Source organism: Diabrotica virgifera, chromosome 6 (genome assembly GCF_917563875.1).
Source record: "Diabrotica virgifera virgifera chromosome 6, PGI_DIABVI_V3a".
Taxonomy (NCBI): Eukaryota; Metazoa; Arthropoda; class Insecta; order Coleoptera; family Chrysomelidae; genus Diabrotica; species Diabrotica virgifera.
Window position 1 is genome coordinate 219,816,545 of NC_065448.1, and position 23,389 is coordinate 219,839,933.

A 23,389-nucleotide genomic window follows, 5' to 3' on the forward strand; every position below is an offset into this window, starting at 1 on the left:
TGCTAAAAATAATAGTCCCGTGAAAAAGAGAGAATTAATTATAAATAGCTAACAACAATGAGAACAAATGGCTTCAAGTTATGTGATTGTACTTTTGTAGTTTGAGTAAAAATTTTGTAAGTTAAATCCATCCATTCCATCAAAATGAAAATCATAGTTATTGTGACTTTGTGAGATTTAAGTGTGGTGAGCCAAAATTCACGCGCAGTATTAAAATTAGAGAAATTATGAAAATTCAAGTACCTATAGGTACCTATAACTTCGTCTAATTTACTAACCGTTGCACGTCATCCGCGTCATAGCCTGTGACGTCGCATGATACCAACACGAAATATTTAGGCGGTATATAGGTGTGATCTTTTTTAGAATCACTTTGCCGAGTACACTGGAATTACAGCCACTAGACATATTTTATTATATACGCGTAGAAATAATATTTGAAGATTTCTTATTAATGTTAACCTAAAGAAATACACAATAATATGTTTCATTTAATTTGTATAAATGGATTATAAAGCGTTTTTATGAAGCACATTTTGTTCGGAACACACTGTAACTGTAGTCGAACGTTTAGAATATAACATTTATTTGACAGTTGCTGTGATGACACTTTATGTTTGTTTATATTCTTTACTATAAGAACCATAGGCGTAACCAGGGGGGTTTTGGGGGTTGTAACCCCCCCATTGGGATGTACTTTGAGCTCTATACGCTTAACACCATAGCCCTCAGAGACCTTCCAGTAGTTGTAACCCCCCTTTCAGGTAGCTGTAACCCCCCCTTAGGATCATCCTGGTTACGCCTATGATAAGAACGCTATAAGTATCTGCTTTATTATATTTACTGTTTTTATTATTTACTTTATTATAAAAAGATTCTCTACTATTAAAATATAAATTTCACCTAATTTTATCACGACTTGGAATAATCGAGGTATCTGACAACTCTTTTAGTTGTTATTGTAGACATATAGAAAGAAACCTACCGGCTTCATGCCAAGAGTTCGGAGCCGTTTTTTAATTATTAACAATGCAGTGCAAAAACGCTTGCACAGAAAATCTTAAAAGATTATAACTTAATTCTTGTTCTCTATTTCTTAAGTTTTTACTTATTTCCATTGAATATTAATTCGTTTTGTTGTATAATCCACTTTTGCAATAATTATGCAATCTATTTGATTTAAAATGGATTCAGGATTTTTTTATACTTTGACACCTATGTCACCGAACAACGGTGTTCGGTGCCCAAGGTCCCTATACCATAGGTTGTATGTATGGGGTAACTTTGACATTGACAAATGAAATATTGTCATCGTGACGTCACCCAGACGATCAATTTTACGAATTGCTTGTAAACATAATAGGATACGTGGTTTGGAGGCTATATTTTGTTATTAAATATCGTTAGTGTTTTAATTTGTGTTTATATCTTGAGATATAATGTATCTATAGATATCATTAAGCGTTTTTAGTATAATAACTTAAACCCAAAACTCTTTTACAAGTGTTCAGATACATTTTAATGTGGTTGCGTTAAATACCTACTTACTTACTAGATTGCAGCCATCTGAAGATCGTTTGAATAAACAATTATAAACTAAATGAATATATAAAATGGGGAAAATTCCCTTTATTGCACTGAAATTGTATTTTTTTATAATTTATTGTTAAACGTAAAACTTCACAGGTACCTATTGAATGGAATCATAATGTTTTCATAGTTTTAGGTATTATAATCCAGTACCTAACGTAATTAGATGCTCTTAAGGGAAAAACTACTAATTTTGATACATAAATCTTTAGTTTAATCTCTTTTTCACCATGTTTTACATGTTAGGAGGAATTTATAATAATGTACTACATGCATTATCCCCAATTCAAAATTATTATATACCTACTCAAAATCATTTAAAAAAGTAAATTGTATTCAACCCATTATTAATATACCTAGGATATTTTAATGATTTAGTCCCATATATACACAAGAAAGAATCTACTTCTGCTTTAATTAAGTATGTAGTAATGCTATTCCACTGCATATATTTAATTGCAATTATATTCTATGATTTTTGTAACTCTACAGGCATCTACCGCATTTGTTAAAGAATATATGAAATAAATAGTCATTAAAAATCCAAACGTATTTTTTTTTAATATACATATTTTCAATACATTCCTACTTTCCGAGATCATTTCAATGAGTGAAGTGAATGAATTTGAATGCAGCATTCTGGGTGACGTCACTCCCGCCATTAGATTCTCGACGCTGATTGGTGGAAAGTTACCATACAACCTGTCTATTTATGAACCTTGTTCGGTGCCTATGTTATCTCTGGCGTAGATAATGACGTGCAACGGTAAGTAAATTAGATGGACTACTCCATCTAATTTACTTACCGTTGCACGTCATCCGTGTCATAGCCTGTGACGTCACATGATACCAACACGAAATATTTAGGCGGTATGTGTGTTCTTTTTAGAATCACTTTGCCGAGTATACTGGCATTACAGCTACTAGACATATTATATTATATACGCGTAGAAATAATATTTAAAGATTTCTATTAATGTTAACTTAAAGAAATGCACAATAATATGTTTCATTTAATTTGTATAAATAGATTATAAAGCATTTTTATGAAGCACATTTGTTCGGAATACACTGTAACTGTAATCGAACGAAGGTTCGATTGCCAGTTGCGGTGATGACACTTCATATATTTGTTTATATTATTTACTTTACTATAAGTATTTGTTTCATTATATTTACTGTTTTTATTATGTACAATTAATGTAAGATTATAACTTAATTCATGTTTTCTATTTCTAAAGTTTTTATTTATTTACATTAAATATTAATTTGTTTTGCAAATCCACCTCCGCAAAAATTGTGTGATGTATTTGATTTGAAATGAATTCAAGAATTTCTTGCAATTGGGCAACAATGTCAACTTAGATCTCTAACGTAGATAATGACGTGCAACGGTAAGTAAATTAGATGGACTGTATGTATTTTTACTGTTTACAAGCTCCTATGTCGTTGTTTCATATATGGCCATCTGTAAAATAACATATTACATATAAAAATAACATATAAAAATTGACATAAGATGTTGGGTACTTTCACCATCGATAATATAATAATAGGTTTGTTCCAACACGACTGAGAACCGTCATGTAACGATCACGTTATGTATAATTAACGTTCCATGGGTTCCATGGGAACAAAATAATAGGTTCCATGGTACTGCGCAGGACGGTGATCGTTATATGGACGGTTCTCAGATGTGTTGGAACAAACCTAATCGGCCCTCTATTTGACAGCTTGACTGTGTTGCCACATCTAATACGACTGGCTCTTCAATAGACAACCGGTGTGCTCTTGGCTTAATGACAACTGATTCTCAACTTGTGACAATTAAAACGTCAGATGTCAAATTTGTTTGAGTTTTTGTTAAATAAAAAAAGTTAAAATGGTGATTAATAGTCAAAAATATTTTACAAAAATGGAAATACATACATTTATTTAAGTTGGTTTTCAAGCTGTAATTTTATTGCAAGTGTTCGAAGGGTAGGTCTACAAGACCTACAAAAATGACGGGTAAGTTATTTTTTTTTGAAAAACAATTTTTCTAATTTTTTTTGTATATTTAGATCTATTCACCAAAGTTAACTGTACATACTGTCAGGAAGAAATAAACAGTGTTAGAGTAAAATGTTGTGTTTGTGCTGATTTCGACATATGCCTTCCAGTAAGTAGTCCAAAGAAATTAATACCTACAACTTCTAATTGTTCCTGCAGTGTTTTTCAGTTGGTGCAGAAATAGGACCACACAAAAATGATCACTCATACAAATTCGTTGACCACTGTGCTGCCAGTGTGTTTGGTGGAAGAGGAGGATGGACTGGTAAAGAACATTTGCAATTGTTGGAGGCAGTAGAATTGTATGGATTTGGTAATTGGGAGTTGATTAGTCAACATGTTGAATCAAGAACTCCCGAAGGTGAGTATCATCATCAAGGCTTTTCATTCCAGGTGGAATGTTTTGTCCCTTTTACTTAGAGCTCTTGGGTTCGCTTATTGCAGTGAATCACTCCGCATTCTTCTTGTGTATTGTCAAGGCTTGTTTTATGATTTGGTTTTCTTTACAATGTTTTTTGACTCATTTCGATATGTGCATACAGTAAAACCTCTGTTAACCGAAACAGCTGACAAGTGTCAATAATTATGTCAATAAAAAGTAAATTTTTATCACAATAGGGAAACAATTTGATGTTAATTTGACTAATTTGTCAACATTGTCAATACAGTACAACCTGCCACATCCGGACTTGTCATATCCAGACCTCCTCATATCTATTTATTTATCAACGGGCAATCACCCAATTAAAATACAGTATAAACAATAATCACAGGAGATGTATAACCTAACCTAAAGTAAATTTAAAAATTTTAATCATACAAACTAGGAACATTAAATAACAAACATTAAGAAAAAATGTACAAAACACAAGGATATTGTGATTTGACAACACAGTTTTTAAGCTGAGCTTGAAAATTGATTTGGAAAACTATAACAATCTAAACCTTCCGAATATTGGTTAGCAAACCTAGGTGTTCTGGACATGAAGGAGTTGTGTCCCTAGTTAGTGCTATGGGGTCTAATGTAAAAAGGTTGATTTAGCCTCGTTTGTCTACTGGGAACATGGAGGCTAATTTTCTCCAATAGTTGAGGACCAAAATTATTAGAGTGTAGTGTTATAAAACATTGTGAGATCCTTATGCATGAGTTGGATTTGGAGAGAGGTTATGTTAAGAGACTTTTCTATATTAGAATAGTTAATTTCATCAACCCTCTGATTTTGTTTAATGCAACAAATCTTAAGAACTTGTGTTGAACTCTCTCGATAGCTAGAATATGGGTGTTATAGTGTGGAGACCAAACACATGAACAGTAATCTAGGTGAGGTCTCACAAGTGAACAATACAATATTTTTATGGATGGGATATTTAGAAAGTCTTTAGCACAACGTTTGATAAACCCTAAAAGTTGAAGTGATTTTGAGACAATAGATGAGATATGGGGGATGTAGGATAAGCTGGAATCGAGCACAACACCTAGGTCTTTTATCTGAGATACAGAGTCTAAAGGACAATCCTTAATAGTATAGATATGATTTGTAGGAGTTCTATTTTGACCAAAAACCATTAAGTGACTCTTTTTAACATTAAGTTCCATTCCGTTGCTATCACACCAATAGCTCCTCCACTGATCCAAGTCAGATTGTAATTTTTGATAGTCACCATCATTCTCGATTTTCAAATATAATTTTAAATCGTCAGCAAACACTAGGAAAAACGCAAAGTGGAAACCGGAGGCAATATCATTAACATAGATATTGAATAGAAGGGGTCCAATATGTGACCCTTGTGGCACTCCTGAAGGTACCTTAATTTCAAACGATTGAAAACCCTGAACACATACTATTTGTATTCTTTCAGATAGGTAGGATAACAACCATTCTAAAAGTTCACCCTGGATACCCAGACCTCTCAACTTATTGATTAAAATCTTGGGATTTACCCGGTCAAACGCCTTTGTAAAGTCTGTGTATACAGCATGAACCTGAAAGCCACCTTCAAGAGATTCCACAAGGAAGTCAGTAAATGTCAATAAATTAATTGTATTAAAGCTGTAAAAGTTATAAAGTATTGTAATGTTTTTGGTGTTCGAATAAAAGTTTTTTTTAACGCAGAGTAATAATAATATTAACTAATGTATTTTTTATGGAAAAACAATTTTGAGTTTTTGAATAGTTTCATGGCAGTCACATGACATGACAGACAAAAGTCTCAGGTGAGAATAGGCCGGATTAGCACATGCCTAGAAATTAGGTACCCATGTGTCTACTAGCGTAGCGCTTACTGTATATAACCTAATTTTTATGTTTTATATTATTTAATATTTGTGCTGTTGTTTTAGAAGTAAAAGAAGAATACATAGCTCGTTATTTAGATGGAAATATAGGAAGAGCCACTCTAGCCAGTGTTATTGCCAATAAGCCAGTTTTAACTGATCATGTTTCAGAAGATGATGGACCTCTATCACCTAAAGTTGTAGCTAGGCTACCACCATTAGATGTTACTCTTGAAGAGGCTCGACTGTTAGGCTACAGACCACATAGAGATGATTATGAAAGGGTAAGTAATATGCCTGGTATTGAACGGTCCTCAATAAGGATAATTGGAGATGAAATCTCAAGACATGGTTGGAAATGTAATTTTAATGTTTATATTGGTACTTACTTTCTACGGGGTGATTGATTAGTAGGGTAAAGCTCAATAGCTCCGCTATAGTAATAGATAGCAATAAAAGTTAATAACAAAAATTTTAGCCACCTTTGAGCTTCACATTACAAAATTAGTTAGAATGTTACAGGGTGTTCGATAACACAGTGGCAGACCTAACTTATGTTTTTTTAAATGGAACACCCTATATTTTATTTTATATTCGAAATCCTGTTAACTTCTCCATCACAAAAGTATAAAGGTTTGTAATGTTATACAGGGTATTTACAAAGTTATAACCAATTTTGTATGAAAATTGTAGCAAGTTCAACTCCCTGTATAAATAAAAATAAGTGCAACAGCAATGGTTTATTAATGCCATATTTTTTTATTTATTGTCAAAATTTTTAAGAAATATTGATATTGCTAATTTTCTTTATATCAAATACAGGGTGAGTCAAAACGCAAGTACATTATTTTCTCAGTAATGTTAAATGGAACACCCTGTATTTTATATCATTATTGTAAAGTAGCATTAACATATTTTAATTTTTATATAACATTCCCTATGCCCAAATTTATTAGTTTTCGAGATATTTTCATTTTTCAGAGCAAATTATTTTAGGTGTTTAAATTTATCTAAATTTTAAGTACCTAAGCCACGACTGAATTGACAATTGAAGATTACCAATTATCAATCCGGTAATCAATGTAACACTCTAGCAAATAAAGAAATAAAAATAATTTATTAGTAATACATTTTACAAACAAAAACAACCATTACATGCAACATTTTTGAAACAATTAAAAACTATCTTTTTATGTAAATGCAACAAATAAACAAAGAAAATTAGTAATAAATTTTACAAAAAAACACACAAACACCAAATACAATATTTTGTGAAGACAATTAAAAACTATTTTTGTATGTAAATGTAACAATGTAACAAATAAAGAACGAAACATAATTTATCAGTAATACATTTTGCAAAAAAACATTTTTAATATTTAATTACATAAGGTGTTCAAAATTATCTCCTAACACATTTATGTACGCCTAAAAACGATCATTGAATGAGCTACGTACTCTACGGAGCATTTGTAAATGAACACATCGAAATACACTTTGTATTCTATCTTTCATCTCATGCCTTGTTGTTGGAGGTATTTTATAAACTTCATTATTAACGTAACCCCAAAAAAATCAGTCCAGTTTATTAAATTTTGGTGATTTGGGTGGCCACGCTACTGGTCCATTGAAAAATGAAAATATCTCGAAAACTAATAAATTTAGACATAGGGAATGTTATCTAAAAATTAAAGTACGGTAATGGTACTTTTCAATAGTGATATAAAATACAGGGTGTTCCATTTAAAATTACTGAGAAAATAATGTACTTGCATTTTGACTCACCCTGTATTTGATATAAAGAAAATTAGCAATATCGACCATTCTTGAAAATTTTGACAATACGTTAAAAAATATGGCATTAATAAACCATTGTTGTTTTGCTAATTTTTATTTATACAGGGAGTTGAACTTGTTACGATTTTCATATAAAATTGGTTATAACTTTGTAAATACCCTGTATAACATAGCAAACCTTTATATTTTTGTGATGGAGAAGTTAACAGGATTTCGAATTTAAAATAAAATATAGGGTATTCCATTTAAAAAAACATCTTGGTCTGCCACTGTGTTATCGAACACCCTGTAACATTCTAACTAATTTTGTAATGTGAAGCTCAAAGGTGGCTAAAATTTTTGATATTAACTTTTATTGCTATCTATTACTATAGCGGAGCTAGTGAGCTTTACCCTACTAATCAATCACCCTGTATTGGTGTTTCACTTTAATGGCCACGCAGTGTATTTTAGATTTAGATCTTTTCATCTAAAATCATTATTTAAAAAATATATTTTTTGCTTTTGGCACTTACAGACTGAAAAGAGAAGGCGAAAAATAGGATACAGTGGAAGACCATAGTGTAGCAATTTTTACATAGACATTAATTAAAATTATATATAAGACATTAGTATATAGTATATACTATCAAGTGTATTATGTAAAATTGTAAAGGCCTACAAGGCCTGTAAAGCATATTAAATAAAATATTTTTTTTTGCTTTTAGGAGTACAACATGGAGGCTGAACAGCTAGTGTCTAAGCTTGTCTTAGATCCCGATCAAGATACTGAAATGGAGATAGCATTAAAGTTATCAATAGTAGATATGTATGCTAGGAGATTAAGGGAAAGGGCTCGTAGAAAAAGATTAGTTAGGGAGTACCAGTTAGTGGCAAAATACTTTAATATGAAAAAAGATCCTAGTAAAATGCTACAATTTACAAAGGAACAAAGGTACAGACTTTTTTTAATTACTGTTTTTGTTTCTTTATGTTTATTATTGTTGTATTCAAAAAGTTGTTGCTTTAGTTAACATTTTGAATTTTATATGAAACTAAACGATGTATTTTCAGGGAATTACGGGACAAGTTTCGAGTTTTTTCTCAATATCTTTCATGTGGCGAACATGACCGTCTAATAGCTAGTTTAGAAAGAGAAAGTCAACTGCGTCATAGATTGTCCGAACTTCTGAAGTATCGTAGTTTGGGCCTTAAGACACAAGAAGAAATTATCCATTATGAACAGCACGTTATTCACGAAAGGCAGCAGATGTTGAAGCAAACCAACAAAACTGTAAGATTTGTTAAGATATTTTTTGTTAATTATGTCGAGTCATCTAAAAAATGATCATTAGTAACTTTTGAATTTTCCACTTAAGGTAGGGGTGTGGTTTGAAAATTTTGAAATTTTCGACTTTTTATTATTTTAAATAAAAGTACATAGCTTCAAGAATACTCTCTGAAAATTTCAGATTTATCAGAGCAAAATTACCAGAAATACAGCATGTTGAATATCTCTACCTTCGACTTGCCTTTCAGCAGCTTCGCGCCAATACACTTGAATGTAGTGAGAAACGTTTAACAGCTATTCCCCTTCTCTTTTTAAATCACTCCGCGATTCAAAAATATATTCCGGTGTGCATCACTTTAGGATTTGACAGACAAGAAAGAAATTAAAAATAAAAGTTGTCAAAACTTTAAACGCGTTTTTCTCAAAACTGACTATTTCAAAGGTGGTGGATGGTGTAACTCAAAATATTTTTGATCGATCTGAATTTGTGCATAGATTTTCTTAGACATTTCGTGAGGTAACGCTGTGGAGATATTTTTTATTTAACCGTAATAATTACGTTGATTTTCAGCCTTATTTTACAAAAATTTGGTTATTTTGACTTCAGAGTGATACCAGAAACTCGGTAACACTAAAAAAAACTCGGTAACATTATCTCGAGAAACTCATAAGTAATAAAATCTTTTTAAATTGTATATTTCACATGATCAAATGACGAGTCCACCGAAAAATCCATTTTTTTTTGAGGTTTCTGCCACCGTTGTCTTATTTTTCAATATTTTGTATTGAATTTTTTTTAATATTCTTTGAATTATACTATGTTTGTTTAATTTAAAAATAAAATAATTCTACCATGATTAAAAAAAAAACAAACAAAAATCTGCTTGAAATTTTGATTTCAAACCATACCCTCCCCTTAAATGCCCATGATTAGAATTTGAGCAATTTTACAAATCATAAATAATACAAGTCCATAATAACATTTATGTAATTTATCGTTTCAATATAGACGTTTCTAATTATTTATTTAATGTTGTAATTAATGTTTTTCTTTTCTGTTTTACGACATACAGAATAACAATACCAAAAATCCGGGATATGTTAAAAGAAATAAGTTGTACCAATTTGCATACCATCTGGGACAACAATGGCTTTCTACTACAGGTGTTCCTCCTCCAAAGAGGGTGAGTATCATCATAGAAACATTAAGGCTTTATTAAAATATTAAAACTGTAACCATGAAAATGTTTAATAAAGAAAAAAAATAAAATGAAATACAGTTAATATTTCATTCCGTTTCAGGGGCAAACACCATCCTCTTACATACATTTCACCCTATTGAGATCTTCCGAGAAGCCTGTGGTCTGCTCTAAGATCCCAAAAGGGTGATACATACTATTATGCTCTGTATTTTCTCTCTGTTATGAGATTGATCAGCATCTCATTAATTCGATTAATTAATTAATTATTTTAATTGCCACTCATGAAAACAAAACCAAATTTAATAAAACTTTCCAATAAAAAATATTCTCAGGGCTAATTGATTTTAATGTATTACCTTTAATTTGTGGCTTCTAGTATCTCTTGTTGCTTACTTCATCCAGGAACAAAACAGGGAAAATAAATATACTCAAAATCATATAAATTGTATAACTATTATTTATTTATATACTATACTATAAATATAAGATTCAAAATGTATGTTAAACTTTATTCTGTTGTAAAAATGTCTTATCTAATAAAAAAGTCTTTAATTCTACTATCTCCTTTTTTTGAACCAAAATTCATTCAATGATTCGGTAGACTGTTCTTATTATTATATAAAAGAAATTAATTTTCACTTTTTAAATAGATTACTTATATCTTCTATGAATTTATGAATGAATAAATTACGCTGTAAAACTGTTAATTAAGTTGACAAAAAAGAATTGTGTGTGTACTTTGTACTCACGTAAGAAGTTATACTTCTACTACATATTATGTGATTTTTAAGACAATACCAAAAATTTGAAAAAATAAAAGAGTAAAACGCACACAAACACATTGAAAAATGCCACAAAGAAAATAATAATTGTTGGCAAAAATTTTAAATACGCATTTTCTGAAAAAAAAAATTATATAACAAATATACTTACAATCATAAAATGCATAAAAAATAAAAACTTGCATCGGGAATCGAACCCGTGAATTTCGTGGCGCTTTGCAAACTTCAAAAACAAATATGGTATGTAATATAAAACAACTCTCTTTTCACAAATAATCTGACTAACCTTTTCTATCTTCTTTACTTCTTCTCGCTCGAAGAAGAAGAAAACAGCACTCGCTCGAATTCTCTCCTCAATTAAATCTCTGACTCGATACAAACAATATCAATCTTTATAATTCCAAGATTTCTTCTCTCGGCTCGATATCTCGTGCAAGTTGATATAAACCGGTTACTCGTTCCAAACAGAAACTGGAATCTATTCGGGCACAAGGAGTTTGTACTTCTCGACTTGATCACGATTTCGTCTCAAACACGAATCTGCTTCCCCGGCCACCAAATTAACCACTTTACACAAAAATACTACTTTCGAACTGGATTGGTTGCTTCCGATCTTAATTACACAGTGAATTCTTTTTCCCTCATCCATCCGAAAATGAACCACTCTATTCTCCCTCCTTCGGTCTCCTCGCCAATCACAAGCATTCTCCATACATCATATCCCTACTTTTTTTCTTAAGAACAAACAATATTGTATACAAATTTTATGTCTTGTCAATTTCCAGGAGATATTAAAATTAAATTTTATTTACATTCTAGAAAAACCCTCTATTCTAAACTAAACAAAATTGTTTACAATCGTTTCTTTCTACGAAACCATTTAGAAACATGGTCTGTTGTCCATTCCAAAGCGGCACATTAACTTTATAAAACTACCGTTTTCTAGTTCATTGTTTTGAAATTTATTAATCCGTTCGTAGAAACTTTACCACTAGACTTTGACTCTTCCACGAAACACTTCTTACGGCTAAATTATTTTATTTACAAATTTTGGTCATATAGGTACAGGGCGATGAAAATTTACGATCTCGTGGTCTTTGACATAAAATTAATTCTCTAAATCCTCCCCATAAAAATTATATAACAACAGGGTTGGCAGGTTTAAACCAACATGCTTAAAACCTTGGTTTAAACCAACTGGTTTTTTTTTTCTTAAAAAAACCAGTTGGTTTGAATCTGTTTTTTTTATTTTTATTTTTTTTACTGAGCCTCCAAACTGGTATTTTTATTTGAAGTTTTTACTACAGCTGCCGCAAAGGAAGAAAATTAAGATAAATAATTTCTATTTTTTACTTTCGAACTTAGTTATTTTGAATATTATAACGTTTGATGATGTTTTTTTTGTTATATTAATTTTTTGTGTGTGTAAATAAAGTAAAAGTTGTCTTATTCATTTTTTCATTGTTTATTAGTTAATTTTATAAAATAATTTATTCATTGTTAAAGATTTTAGACTTATAATACTTTGTATCAAAAAAACCTGGTTTAATATAAATAAACCTGGTTTAAACCAAAAAACCTGTTTTTTTTTGTTTTTTCGAAAAAACCCTGGTTTTTGCCAACCCTGTATAACAATACATAAAAGGATGGGCGGTTGTCTCTGAAAGGGAATTTAATATTATCTGTCTTTCATTTTCTTTTAGATTTACTCCGAAAATGAACCACTCTATTCTCCCTCCATCGGCCTCCTCGCCAATCACAAGCATTCTCCATACATCATATCCCTACTTTTTTTTCTTAAGAACAAACAATATTCTATACAAATTTTATGTCTTGTCAATTTCCAGGAGATATTAAAATTAAATTTTATTTACATTCTAGAAAAACCCTCTATTCTAAACTAAACAAAATTGTTTACAATCGTTTCTTTCTACGAAACCATTTAGAAACATGGTCTGTTGTCCATTCCAAAGCGGCACATTAACTTTCTAAGACTACCGTTTTCTAGTTCATTGTTTCGAAATTTATTAATCCGTTCGTAGAAACTTTACCACTAGACTTTGACTCTTCCACGAAACACTTCTTACGGCTAAATTATTTTATTTACAAATTTTGGTCATATAGGTACAGGGCGATGAAAATTTACGATCTCGTGGTCTTTGACATAAAATTAATTCTAAATCCCCCCATAAAAATTATATAACAACAGGGTTGGCAGGTTTAAACCAACATGCTTAAAACCTAGCTTTAAACTAAGGTTTAAATCAACTGGTTTTTTTTTAAACCAGTTGGTTTAAATCTGGTTTTTTTATTTTTATTTTTTTTACTGGGCCTCCAAACTGGTGTTTTTATTTGAAGTTTTTACTACAGCTGCCGCAAAGGAAGGAAATTAAGATAAATAATTTCTATTTTTGACTTTCGAACTAAAGGCTGTATGACACTATGCATTTTCTTGTATCATTTCTAATATCGTTTCTGATATGTCAAAAAAATGTATAGTGTCATACACAGATACAAGAAACGATATCAGAAACGATACAAGAATTTGTGTCAGGCACAGATTCTTGTACAATAACTGCGCCAATTTCTGCGCAGAGAGCAAAAACGTAAAACCTGCTGGTAAAGCTTCTAAATGACATAATGGCGGCTGAAAATGAGATATGATTTATGTCTTGATGAATTTATTTGTGTTTTGTAGGTATTATTTATAAATATTTTATTGATACTTAATATACCGTTTGGTATGGACTACTGTTCTACTAATAACCATTTATTTAGAATAACTTTGGGTTTCATATTGCATAATTTTTTAATAGAGGAAAATACAATAGTTCCAATTTGGATCAAACTGAAGATAATTATAATGCAAATATTTTAGCACAAATATCAAAACAAAATAAAAAACACAAATAATCAACAGTCAACGTAAAAATTCTAGTTATTATAACATTAAAATATTTGTTTTTAAAAGTTTATAAATTTTATAAAATCCTTAAAATCAGCTGTAGACGCAGTACTACCATACCAACGTAACGTGACAGGGTGACAAACAAAATTTCGACCAATCACGTGCCGAATTTCATACAGTTTTCGATACAAGAACTTGCATAGTGTCATACAGGGCACAAATGTACGTACAAGAAATGATACAACAAAATGTATACAAGAAACGATATCAGAAACGATATTAGAAATGATACAAGAAAATGCATAGTGTCATACAGCCTTTAGTTATTTTGAATATTATAACGTTTGATGATGTTTTTTTGTTATATTAATTTTTGTGTGTGTAAATAAAAGTAAAAGTTGTCTTTTTAATTTTTTTCATTGTTTATTAGTTAATTTTATAAAATAATTTATTCATTGTTAAAGATTTTATACTTATAATACTTTGTATCAAAAAAACCTGGTTTAAACCAAATAAACCTGGTTGAAACCAAAAAACCTGTTTTTTTTGTTTTTTCGAAGAAAGTCTGGTTTTTGCCAACCCTGTATAACAATACATAAAAGGATGGCGGTTGCCTCTGAAACGGAATTTAATATTATCTGTGTTTCATTTTCTTTTATATTTACTCCTATCTGAGTAGAAATAATCAAGATTCGATGAAATTTTACCTAGATGAATTGACAGGTTGTGGAATGCAATCTTAGATTCCCCCTAGTCTACTTTATTCATCGTTCGTTAGCCTTTATTCATCGTTTTAGAAGGCACGAATTCAGTTGTCACCAGAAACTTGGCTCCAATAATAGAAGTTTTAGATTTTCGGATCTAAGACTTATTCTTCATGTGCCTTGTCCGTTGCTGACGTTGGCTATCATCATAGCAATTTTAATTTTGTTTGCAGCGTTTCTGAATAACTCGATCGATGTTAGTCCAAACCATTGTCGTAAATTTTGAAGGCATGGGTGTCTTTCTTCTTCCAGGTCCGCGTTTGCTCTCTACTTTACCTTGTATTATCAGTTGGAGTATACGATATTTATCATGTCTCATAATAAGACCAAGGTATTCAAGTTTCCGTTTCTTAATTGTGAAAGAGATTTCATTTTGTTTTCCCAATACCTCAAGTTGATGGTGTGGGTCGTCCAGGATATTTTGAGGTTACGTCGGTACATGCGCGTTTCGAATGCCTCTAGCTTTTTCATTAATGTTGTATTGCCCAGGTCTCTACTCAATACTGGAAATACATACCATTTTAGCAGCTTTATTTTTAGTGGGAGAGATGTGCGTCGCAATGGGTGAATATATTTTTCATGATGTTAAATGTTGTTCTGCAATTTTCCTAGATCGTATTTTGGTTGTTTGATCCCATTTCGAGTTGATGACTGTTCCAAGGTATACATACGAGTCAACGTGTTGAGACTCATACCATTTAGACGTCTACCAATTTAAAAAAAAAACTTTTTATTTTAGAAAAAGAGAAGATCAAAACACCGGTTCCACCGAAAGAAGATTCACGTTGGAACAAAGAGGAAGATGCGACATCAGCAGTTACTACTTCAACAGCAACTGGAACTAGGATAGCTTCATTCGTTTCTATAACTTTGCCACTAATTTTCAGAAACATTTATTGACGAAACGAGTGTAGGTATATTTTATTATTATTATTTAAATAAGGTATGTGTCAGGTTTTTTAACCTTACCATGATCAAACTTTTTCAACGTGTTTTTGCGATAGTCATTTGTGCCGTTCTATAATAAATTTACAATTAAGGTGCAGTGGAAATAAACAATCCAATACACGTTAAATCCTACTAGGAGCACTCCCGAATCATAATTTACAATGTATATACATTGTAAATCCCAAATCATGATTTCCAAAGTTTATACATTGTAAATTATGATTCGGGAGTGCTCCTAGTAGGATTTAACATGTCTTGTTTTGTTTATTTCTACTGCAACTTGAATGTAAAGGACATCGCACACATCTTATGGAAAATATAATGTCACTCAAATTCAATAAAATTTATACGATTAGATTCGTTTTAATATAACGATCAATTCTTATCATTGCGCCAACTCTTAATTATGATTAATTACAGCGCAAATTGCAATTAAAGTTTATCGAAATCACATTTTTGGAGTCCATAAAATGTTAGTTTACAATCATTATTGCTCTGAGTGCTATTCATAACAGCTTAAATCCCGCTGGGCCTAAGCGGATTAGTGAAACTAATCCGCTGATTTATGGAGTACCGAAAATCTGGGTATTTTAAAATATTTTTTCTCTCTCTCTAACTTATGTACCTACCCATTTGATTTCAGATTTATTTATATCAATTTCTGCTCTTATTTTTGAAAATAGAGAGTTGGCGCAATGATAAGATTTGATCGTTAATTTAAAACGAATTTATTGGTATAAATTTTATTGAATTTGAGTGACATTATATTTTCCATAAGATGTGTGCGATGTCCTTTGTATATGTACAGCTGGTTCCTAAAAAAACTGATACGATAGAGTATTTTGTAAAAATTACTTATTATTTACATACTGTCACTGTCACTGCTAAATCTTAAAATTTGTCAGATAACTTATTCTGTTCAACCTTAAAAAATGGCTCCACATGCTAGCAAAGAACTAAAAGCAAGAATTGTAACGAAATTAGAAGATGGTTGGTCACTATCTGCCGTAGCGGACCATTTAACGTAAGCAAAACAATAGTTTTTAATATTAATAAAATATGGAAAGAACAAGAAACTCTCTAAAGAAAGCAAGGATCTGGAAGAACAAAAATATCTACCGCTCATAAAGATCGTACGCTTTTGGAGAGATTAGAAGAGAATGTTTTTGAAGATGCGAAAACCGCAAGAATCATGTCACAGTTTCCGGGAAGAAAGACAACAACTTGGGGCAGAATTAAAGCATCGCATCTTAAGTTGTGCTCATGACGAGGTGCCGACCCTCGCTCCCTGGTATCCCTCGTACTACCCGTACCATAGTATCGATCGCCAGATGCATTATTTTAAATGCGCGCGTTCACCAAAATTAAGAGTAGGATACTAGCGATACCATCCTTTGGTCTCCGTAGTGAACAAACCCTGGGTTTGCTCACCACCAAAACAATAGTTTTTCATATTAATAAAATATGGAAAGAACAAGAAACTCTCTAAAGAAAGCAAGGATCAAAATTAAGAGTAGGATACTAGCGATACCATCCTTTGGTCTCCGTAGTGAACAAACCCTGGGTTTGCTCACCACGGAGAGCAAAGGATGGTATCGCTAGTATTCTACTCTTAATTTTGGTGAACGCGCGCATTTAAAATAATGCATCTGGCGATCGATAATATGGTACGAGCAGTACGAGGGATACCAGGGAGCGAGGGTCGGCACCTCGTCATGAGCACAACTTAAGGTACCGAACTGCAGCAAAAATTACTTGTTTATGAATAATTACATATTACAATTTTTTACTTTTTTTTTACTTAATATTTATTACAATTTATGAATTAACATATTATGTAATCAGTTGTTTGTTATTTGTAATCAAATAAAGAAAAATCAAATACACTGCTCAAAATGATCAAATCTTACTAAGAGTCGTATCAGTTTTTATAGGAACCAGCTGTACTTTAAACAGTATATTTATATTTTATTTAAATATTAAACTTATTATAATACTTACTACTTTCAAAAAAATTTTATTAAAACAATACCAGGAACTAAAAAAATAAAAGAATAAAATACACACACAAACACATTGAAAATGTCACAAAGATATGATTTCTGAATAATTGTTGGCAAAAATTTTAACTAAATACGCATTTTTTGAAAAAAAATTATATGTATAACAAATATACTTAAAATCATAAAATGTATAAAAAAAATATAAAACTTGCATTGGGGATTGAACCCGCGAATGTTAGGGTGCTTAGATCTGTAATCGAAGCCTCTACTCATTTACTTACTTACACATATCCGTCATGCGGGAAGATAGGCCAACTGAACGTTTTACTGTTTGACAGTTCTGAATTTAATCAAATTAGTTTGATTTATGTGGAATTAAAATATTAAAATACAATAAAACATAGAGTAAGAAAACAATATATTAGATGAAGATTGGTAGAAATTGTGTTGGTAATCAAATTATGTAAATCAAAGCATACTAGGTAGGTACATTTTCCAAATAGATAAGTACCTACCTATGTAATTTTTTATTACAATACCGAAACATTTGCAATTGCGTACCTGTTGCTTTTAAAAACTATTTTAAAGTTACTACAATTATAAACTTGCTTTTGTCTGTGTCCTCACAACAATAAAAACTAATACATAAACACAACATTTGTTTACCCAAAACCATTGACGTATTAATAAAATAATCGACATATCGAACAATTGTTGACAGGTCATTGTAATTACCCAATCAGAGCAGGTAGAGTTGTTTTCATGAGCATTTTTCAGTGCGTCACAGTTTTTCGATGTCTCTCTAACGCATTAAATTGTATGTGACAGAAAAAAACGCACGTCGCTGATTACATTTCGTAGGTGACATTTATAACATTTAATCTAGTTGTCAATAGATGGCGCTAATAATATAATATTAAATAATATTATATTATTCTATATAAAGAAAATTTAATCTGTACAATTTATAAGACTATACAAATCAAAGAAAATACCATTTTATAAATGCAATAAACACAATTGATTTGTTTTTATACCAAATTGCAAATAAAATGTGACAACTGTCAGATTTAACTAAAATGTTATATTAGAATAAATGTCATGAAAAGAACCATATAACGTTTTGATTGTTTAAACGTTTATAACGTTTAAAATAACACAGATTGATTGGTATACCCGGTATACAATGACAATTTACCTGTTTAGCAACAATATTATTACAGCTATATTGTTAAAGAATAAGGCTATAACATATTAAAAAATCACTTAAATCGGACGACAGGTTTAGGAAATTCGAGACATCAAAAATGGCCCATTTTGTGGGGTGCCCGTTTTCTCTGACGTGCAGTGTATTAAAAGTTTCAACCTTCGAGCAAAGTTTTTATATTAATAAAAAAACTGCATAAATTATTTTTTTTTCAATTGTAAATGGGATCCCTCTCTTTTCATACTGGTATTTTGAAATTATTGACCATAGCTCTGAAGATGCGCCCAGCTAGGAATTCAATTTTATACATTTCAAAAATACTTTTCTTTCCCTGTCGCTCAGTTGTCATAAGTGTGTACAAAACATATCAGTCTTTACAATTAATAATTTATATACTATGCAATACAAACTAATAATCGAGAAAAGAGAAAAATTGATAGTGATTTTAATAATACTGTTACTATTGGAACGAGTACTAGGGCAGTCCGATAAGTACTTAGCTTCTCGGCCCGATGGCGCCACTATCGCAAATAAAGTGAACTGTCATTTATTGTGTTCTCGTACACGGCTAATGTCAAAATTTTAGCCAAATCGCGTGTCCGCGGATTTTAATAAAATGGAAAAAGAGCAATATCGGTCGGTGATTCGATTCTTGTTTTTGGAAGGTAAATCACGCAGCGAAATCAAAGAGCGCTTGGATGCTGTGTACGGTGACTATTCTCATTCGATGGCAACTGTCAAAAATTGGATTAATGAGTTTCAACATGGACGAACGTTGGTTTTTGATGAGCCACGCGTAGGTGCCCCGAAAATGGCTTCCACAGAGAATAACTTGACAAAAATCCACGATCTTGTATTGGCAGGCCGCCGACTGAAGGTGCGCGGGATAGCTGACACAGTAGGCATCTTAAACGACCGCATAGGTCATATCCTGCATGAAATTTTGGGGATGAGAAAGCTGTCGGCGCGATGGGTGCCGCTTTTGCTCACTTCAGACAATAAGCGCAACCGTGAGACCACTTCAGAGCAGTGTTTGACACTTAAGTGTGATTCAGAGGAGTTTTTACGCCGTTTCATAACCGTCGACAAAACATGGATTCACTGGTATACACCAGAAACCAAGGAACAGTCGAAAGAGTGGACAGCACTCGGCGAACGTGCTCCGAAGAAGGCGAAGAATATCCAATCGGACGGAAAGGTGATGGCCAGCATTTTCTGGGATTCACAAGGTGTGATCTACATCGACTACTTGGAGAAGGGCAAAACGATCGCAGGGCCCTATTATGCCGAATTATTGAGCGAATTGAAGAAAAAACGACCCCATTTGGCAAAGAAAAAAGTGCTCTTCCACTATGACAACGCACCGGCTCATACCTCCGCCGTCGCCCTGGCCAAATTGGTCGAATTGGGCTACGAACTGTTGCCCCATCCACCATATTCTCCAGATTTGGCCCCGTGCGACTACTATTTGTTTCCAAACTTGAAAAAGACTCTCGCTGGGCAAAAATTTAAGTCGAATGAGGAGGTCATCGCCGCGCCGCCACGGATGCCTATTTTGCAGACCTCGAGAAAAGGTATTTTTCAGACGGGTTTAAAAAGTTTGAGCATCGCTGGGTCAAGTGTATCGGAGCTAAAAGGAGGCTATGTAGAGAAATAAATTGACACTTTTCCAAAATTTTTCTTTTTCTTTCGTAGGCTAAGTACTTATCGGACTGCCACGTAGATAAATTTTGAACATATTCAACATACTAAAATACAATTATAGTATACAGCAATGTTGCCGATTTTAGCGCTTCCTTCAGTGTCTTATATCTAATCAAAAACTAAACGCCCTGTATAATATCTATCATTAATTCATATTTTATTTTTAGGGAATGTTTAGATATTTCTACGAGTCTAAATGCCAGTTAAGACTGACCTTATTACGAAAGTAGTACAAAGTTTTTACCTAGTGTAGTCCTTCACTGCAACAACTGTTTACCAAGTCTATCGAATAATTAATTGCTCATACAGTGTGTCTACAAATTCATGATGCTGTTTTACATGTCGACAATTTGATTCAATTTCTGTACTTTGGAGCTCAATATTCGGTTAATTTTCGTTAATATTCAGTTAAAAAGCAAAAATTCGATATACAGCGTGTTTCTTTAAGAATGTCCAATCTCGGAGTTGGAGATTCTAGACCTCAAAATATTAAGATTTAACTAAAATCTCTTAATAAAATGTGGCTCCTTACAGAGTTTTATTTAAAAATTTAAACACTATTTTTGCTCAGTATTTTAAAACTATTCGACATATCCTTTTCATTATTGGCAGAAATTGTAGGTACTATACACCCTATGAAAGTATGTTAAATAAACGTTTCTGGCTATTAATAGAGGCGTACGACAGGGGACAGTGAATGGTGGACCCTTCTGAAATTCTACGCCACTAGCGGAATTTCCATTTTAGCACGATTTTTCGATTGTCCAATACTCTCTATGTAAATATCATACTCTTCACTCGTTACGATAAAGTCATTAGTTTACGAGGTATTTGAAGTTAAACATGTAACGGCATAGATATTTTCATTAATGTATTGTGCCCCTTAATTTTAAACTTTATCTCGAAAACTAATTATTTTTATCGTTAAGACTGAAGAGTATATTATTCATTCTTAACAATAAAATCATTGGTTTTCGAGATAATTGGAATTAAAAATTAAGCGGCGCAATACATTAATCAAAATATCTGCCGTTACATGTTTAACCTAAAATATCTCGAAAACTAATGACTTTATGTTATGAGTGAAGAGTATGTTATTTACATAGAGAGTATTGGAGAATCGAAAAATTGCGCTAAAATAGCAAATCCAATTATAATTTGGGAAGGGTCAATCATTCACTGTCCCTGTCGTACACCTCTGGTATGAGCCAGAAACGTTTATTTATCATAATTTAGTTAAAGTGTACACCTACACTTTCTGCTAAGTATGAAAAGGATACGTCGAATAGTTTTAAAATACTGAGCAAAAATAGTTTTTATATTTTTAAAGAAAACACCCTGTAACTCACTAAGAATCCATATTTTATTTAATTGATTGTGGTTCAATCTTAATATTTTGAGATCTTTGAATCTACAACTCAGAAGATTGGACATTCTTAATGAAACACCCTGTATGCCCGAATAAAGCCTTTAAATCAGGACCGTTAATTTTAGACCCATTGAATAGTAAAGTTATATTCAGAATTGTATATATATTATTGTATTACTATGTTTAAGCTCTTATTTTTATTATCATCTATACCTACTTATTTCGTTTTAAATATAATTTTAGCTATATTGTGTATTTGAAACCGCCATATCTTTATTTATGTTTTTGAACAATAACCTTTTTATGTAAAATAAAAAAAATGTAATTGGTTTTAACTCTTGCTGAAATTAAGTACCAAATTTTTAATTTACAAAGGCAAAAGATGAATATAGTGGTTTTCCATTTTTTGTAGTATAATAGTTTCTTTTAATAAATATGTGTACAGAAATTGTTATTTTATTTATGTTTTCCTCAATTTAAAAACCTGAAAAGGGGACAAGAAGACTTCTTCTTGGAGTGACCTATCTTCATTGACAAAAAAGAGACTATACACGTGATGAAAGTCTCTAGCAGGTTAAGTAGAGAGAATAGGGAACTTGCACATTTTTTTTATTACATAATAATGTTCAGTTTTGTATAAAAATGAGATTTCCAAAATTTCACGCTTCAATAACTCATAATAACTTAGAAGTACAAATTTAAAGTCTTCTGTATTTTAAAATAGTTCAAACGACCCGTGACGTCACATAGTTTAACTATATGGTTCCGTTTATGGTTATAATTAGGTATATTCTTCTTTGGTTTATTGGTCACCATCTACTTGGGTATTTGGCCAGCTCGTCGTCGCGGAATAAAGGAATAGCTATTTGTATAACAAGGGAGGTAAGTGCTAATTTTCCTCCCGAGAATGAAGTTTACTGCCCGACGCGTAGCGGAGGGCAGTAATCATTCAAGGGAGGAAAAGGCACTTTACTCCCATGTTATACATATGGTTTTTCCACCTTCCTCAAATAACAAGTCATTTTTTCATTTTTACTTAATTTATTTATGTAACTAACCAACAAAATTTATTAGAACTAAAACTAACAAGTAGGTACAATATAACTGTCAAATATAAGTCAAATTATTAATGTAAACATTGTTAAATCAGAATAACAATTTACTGTTTTTTACCATTCTGCAAAACAGAGTGTTTTTAAATAAACGTTAAAATATATACATAGATACTTACGTAATAGAAAATAGATATTGTACAGGGAGTCAATAAGTTATATTTCATGAATGAAATACCATGACGTCACTTTTACTTTTCCTCCCTAGGGAGGAAAAGTACAACTTTGCTCCCAACAATCAGGTCCGGAAAGGTATACTTTCGGTAGAGCTAGGTGGAAAAAATATTTATATTCTAATGACATTTATCGTATGTCATTGTAATAATATACCAACCAGTTTGTTGAGATTGAAGTTTGATATAGTTATTGAAGGAAAGGAAAGAAGGTTTACTATGGAAAATAAAAC

The 23,389-nt window shown here is 31.7% G+C and overlaps 1 protein-coding gene across 2 annotated transcripts; it reads left to right on the plus strand.

The window, feature by feature from the left end:
- The first annotated feature begins 3,429 nt into the window (after positions 1–3,429).
- Positions 3,430–22,319, plus strand: LOC126886710 (transcriptional adapter 2B). 2 transcript variants are annotated; one of them, XM_050653712.1, is made up of 9 exons: positions 3,430–3,600; positions 3,654–3,751; positions 3,802–4,003; positions 5,984–6,201; positions 8,422–8,648; positions 8,768–8,987; positions 10,058–10,168; positions 15,380–15,554; positions 20,670–22,319. In XM_050653712.1, exons 1-8 carry the CDS (start codon positions 3,594–3,596, stop codon positions 15,488–15,490), a joined length of 1,194 nt encoding a protein of 397 aa, XP_050509669.1. In that variant the 5' UTR covers positions 3,430–3,593; the 3' UTR covers positions 15,491–15,554; positions 20,670–22,319. The 2 variants fall into 2 exon arrangements, with proteins under 2 accessions (XP_050509669.1, XP_050509668.1); XM_050653711.1 differs by having other exon boundaries at positions 15,380–15,550.
- The last annotated feature ends 1,070 nt before the right edge of the window (positions 22,320–23,389 follow it).

Coding starts and splice junctions, on each gene's coding strand:
- LOC126886710 (XM_050653712.1), top strand. Junction 3,752..3,801: donor ATTTCGACATATGCCTTCCA/GTAAGTAGTCCA, acceptor TTGTTCCTGCAG/TGTTTTTCAGTTGGTGCAGA. Junction 6,202..8,421: donor ATAGAGATGATTATGAAAGG/GTAAGTAATATG, acceptor TTTTGCTTTTAG/GAGTACAACATGGAGGCTGA.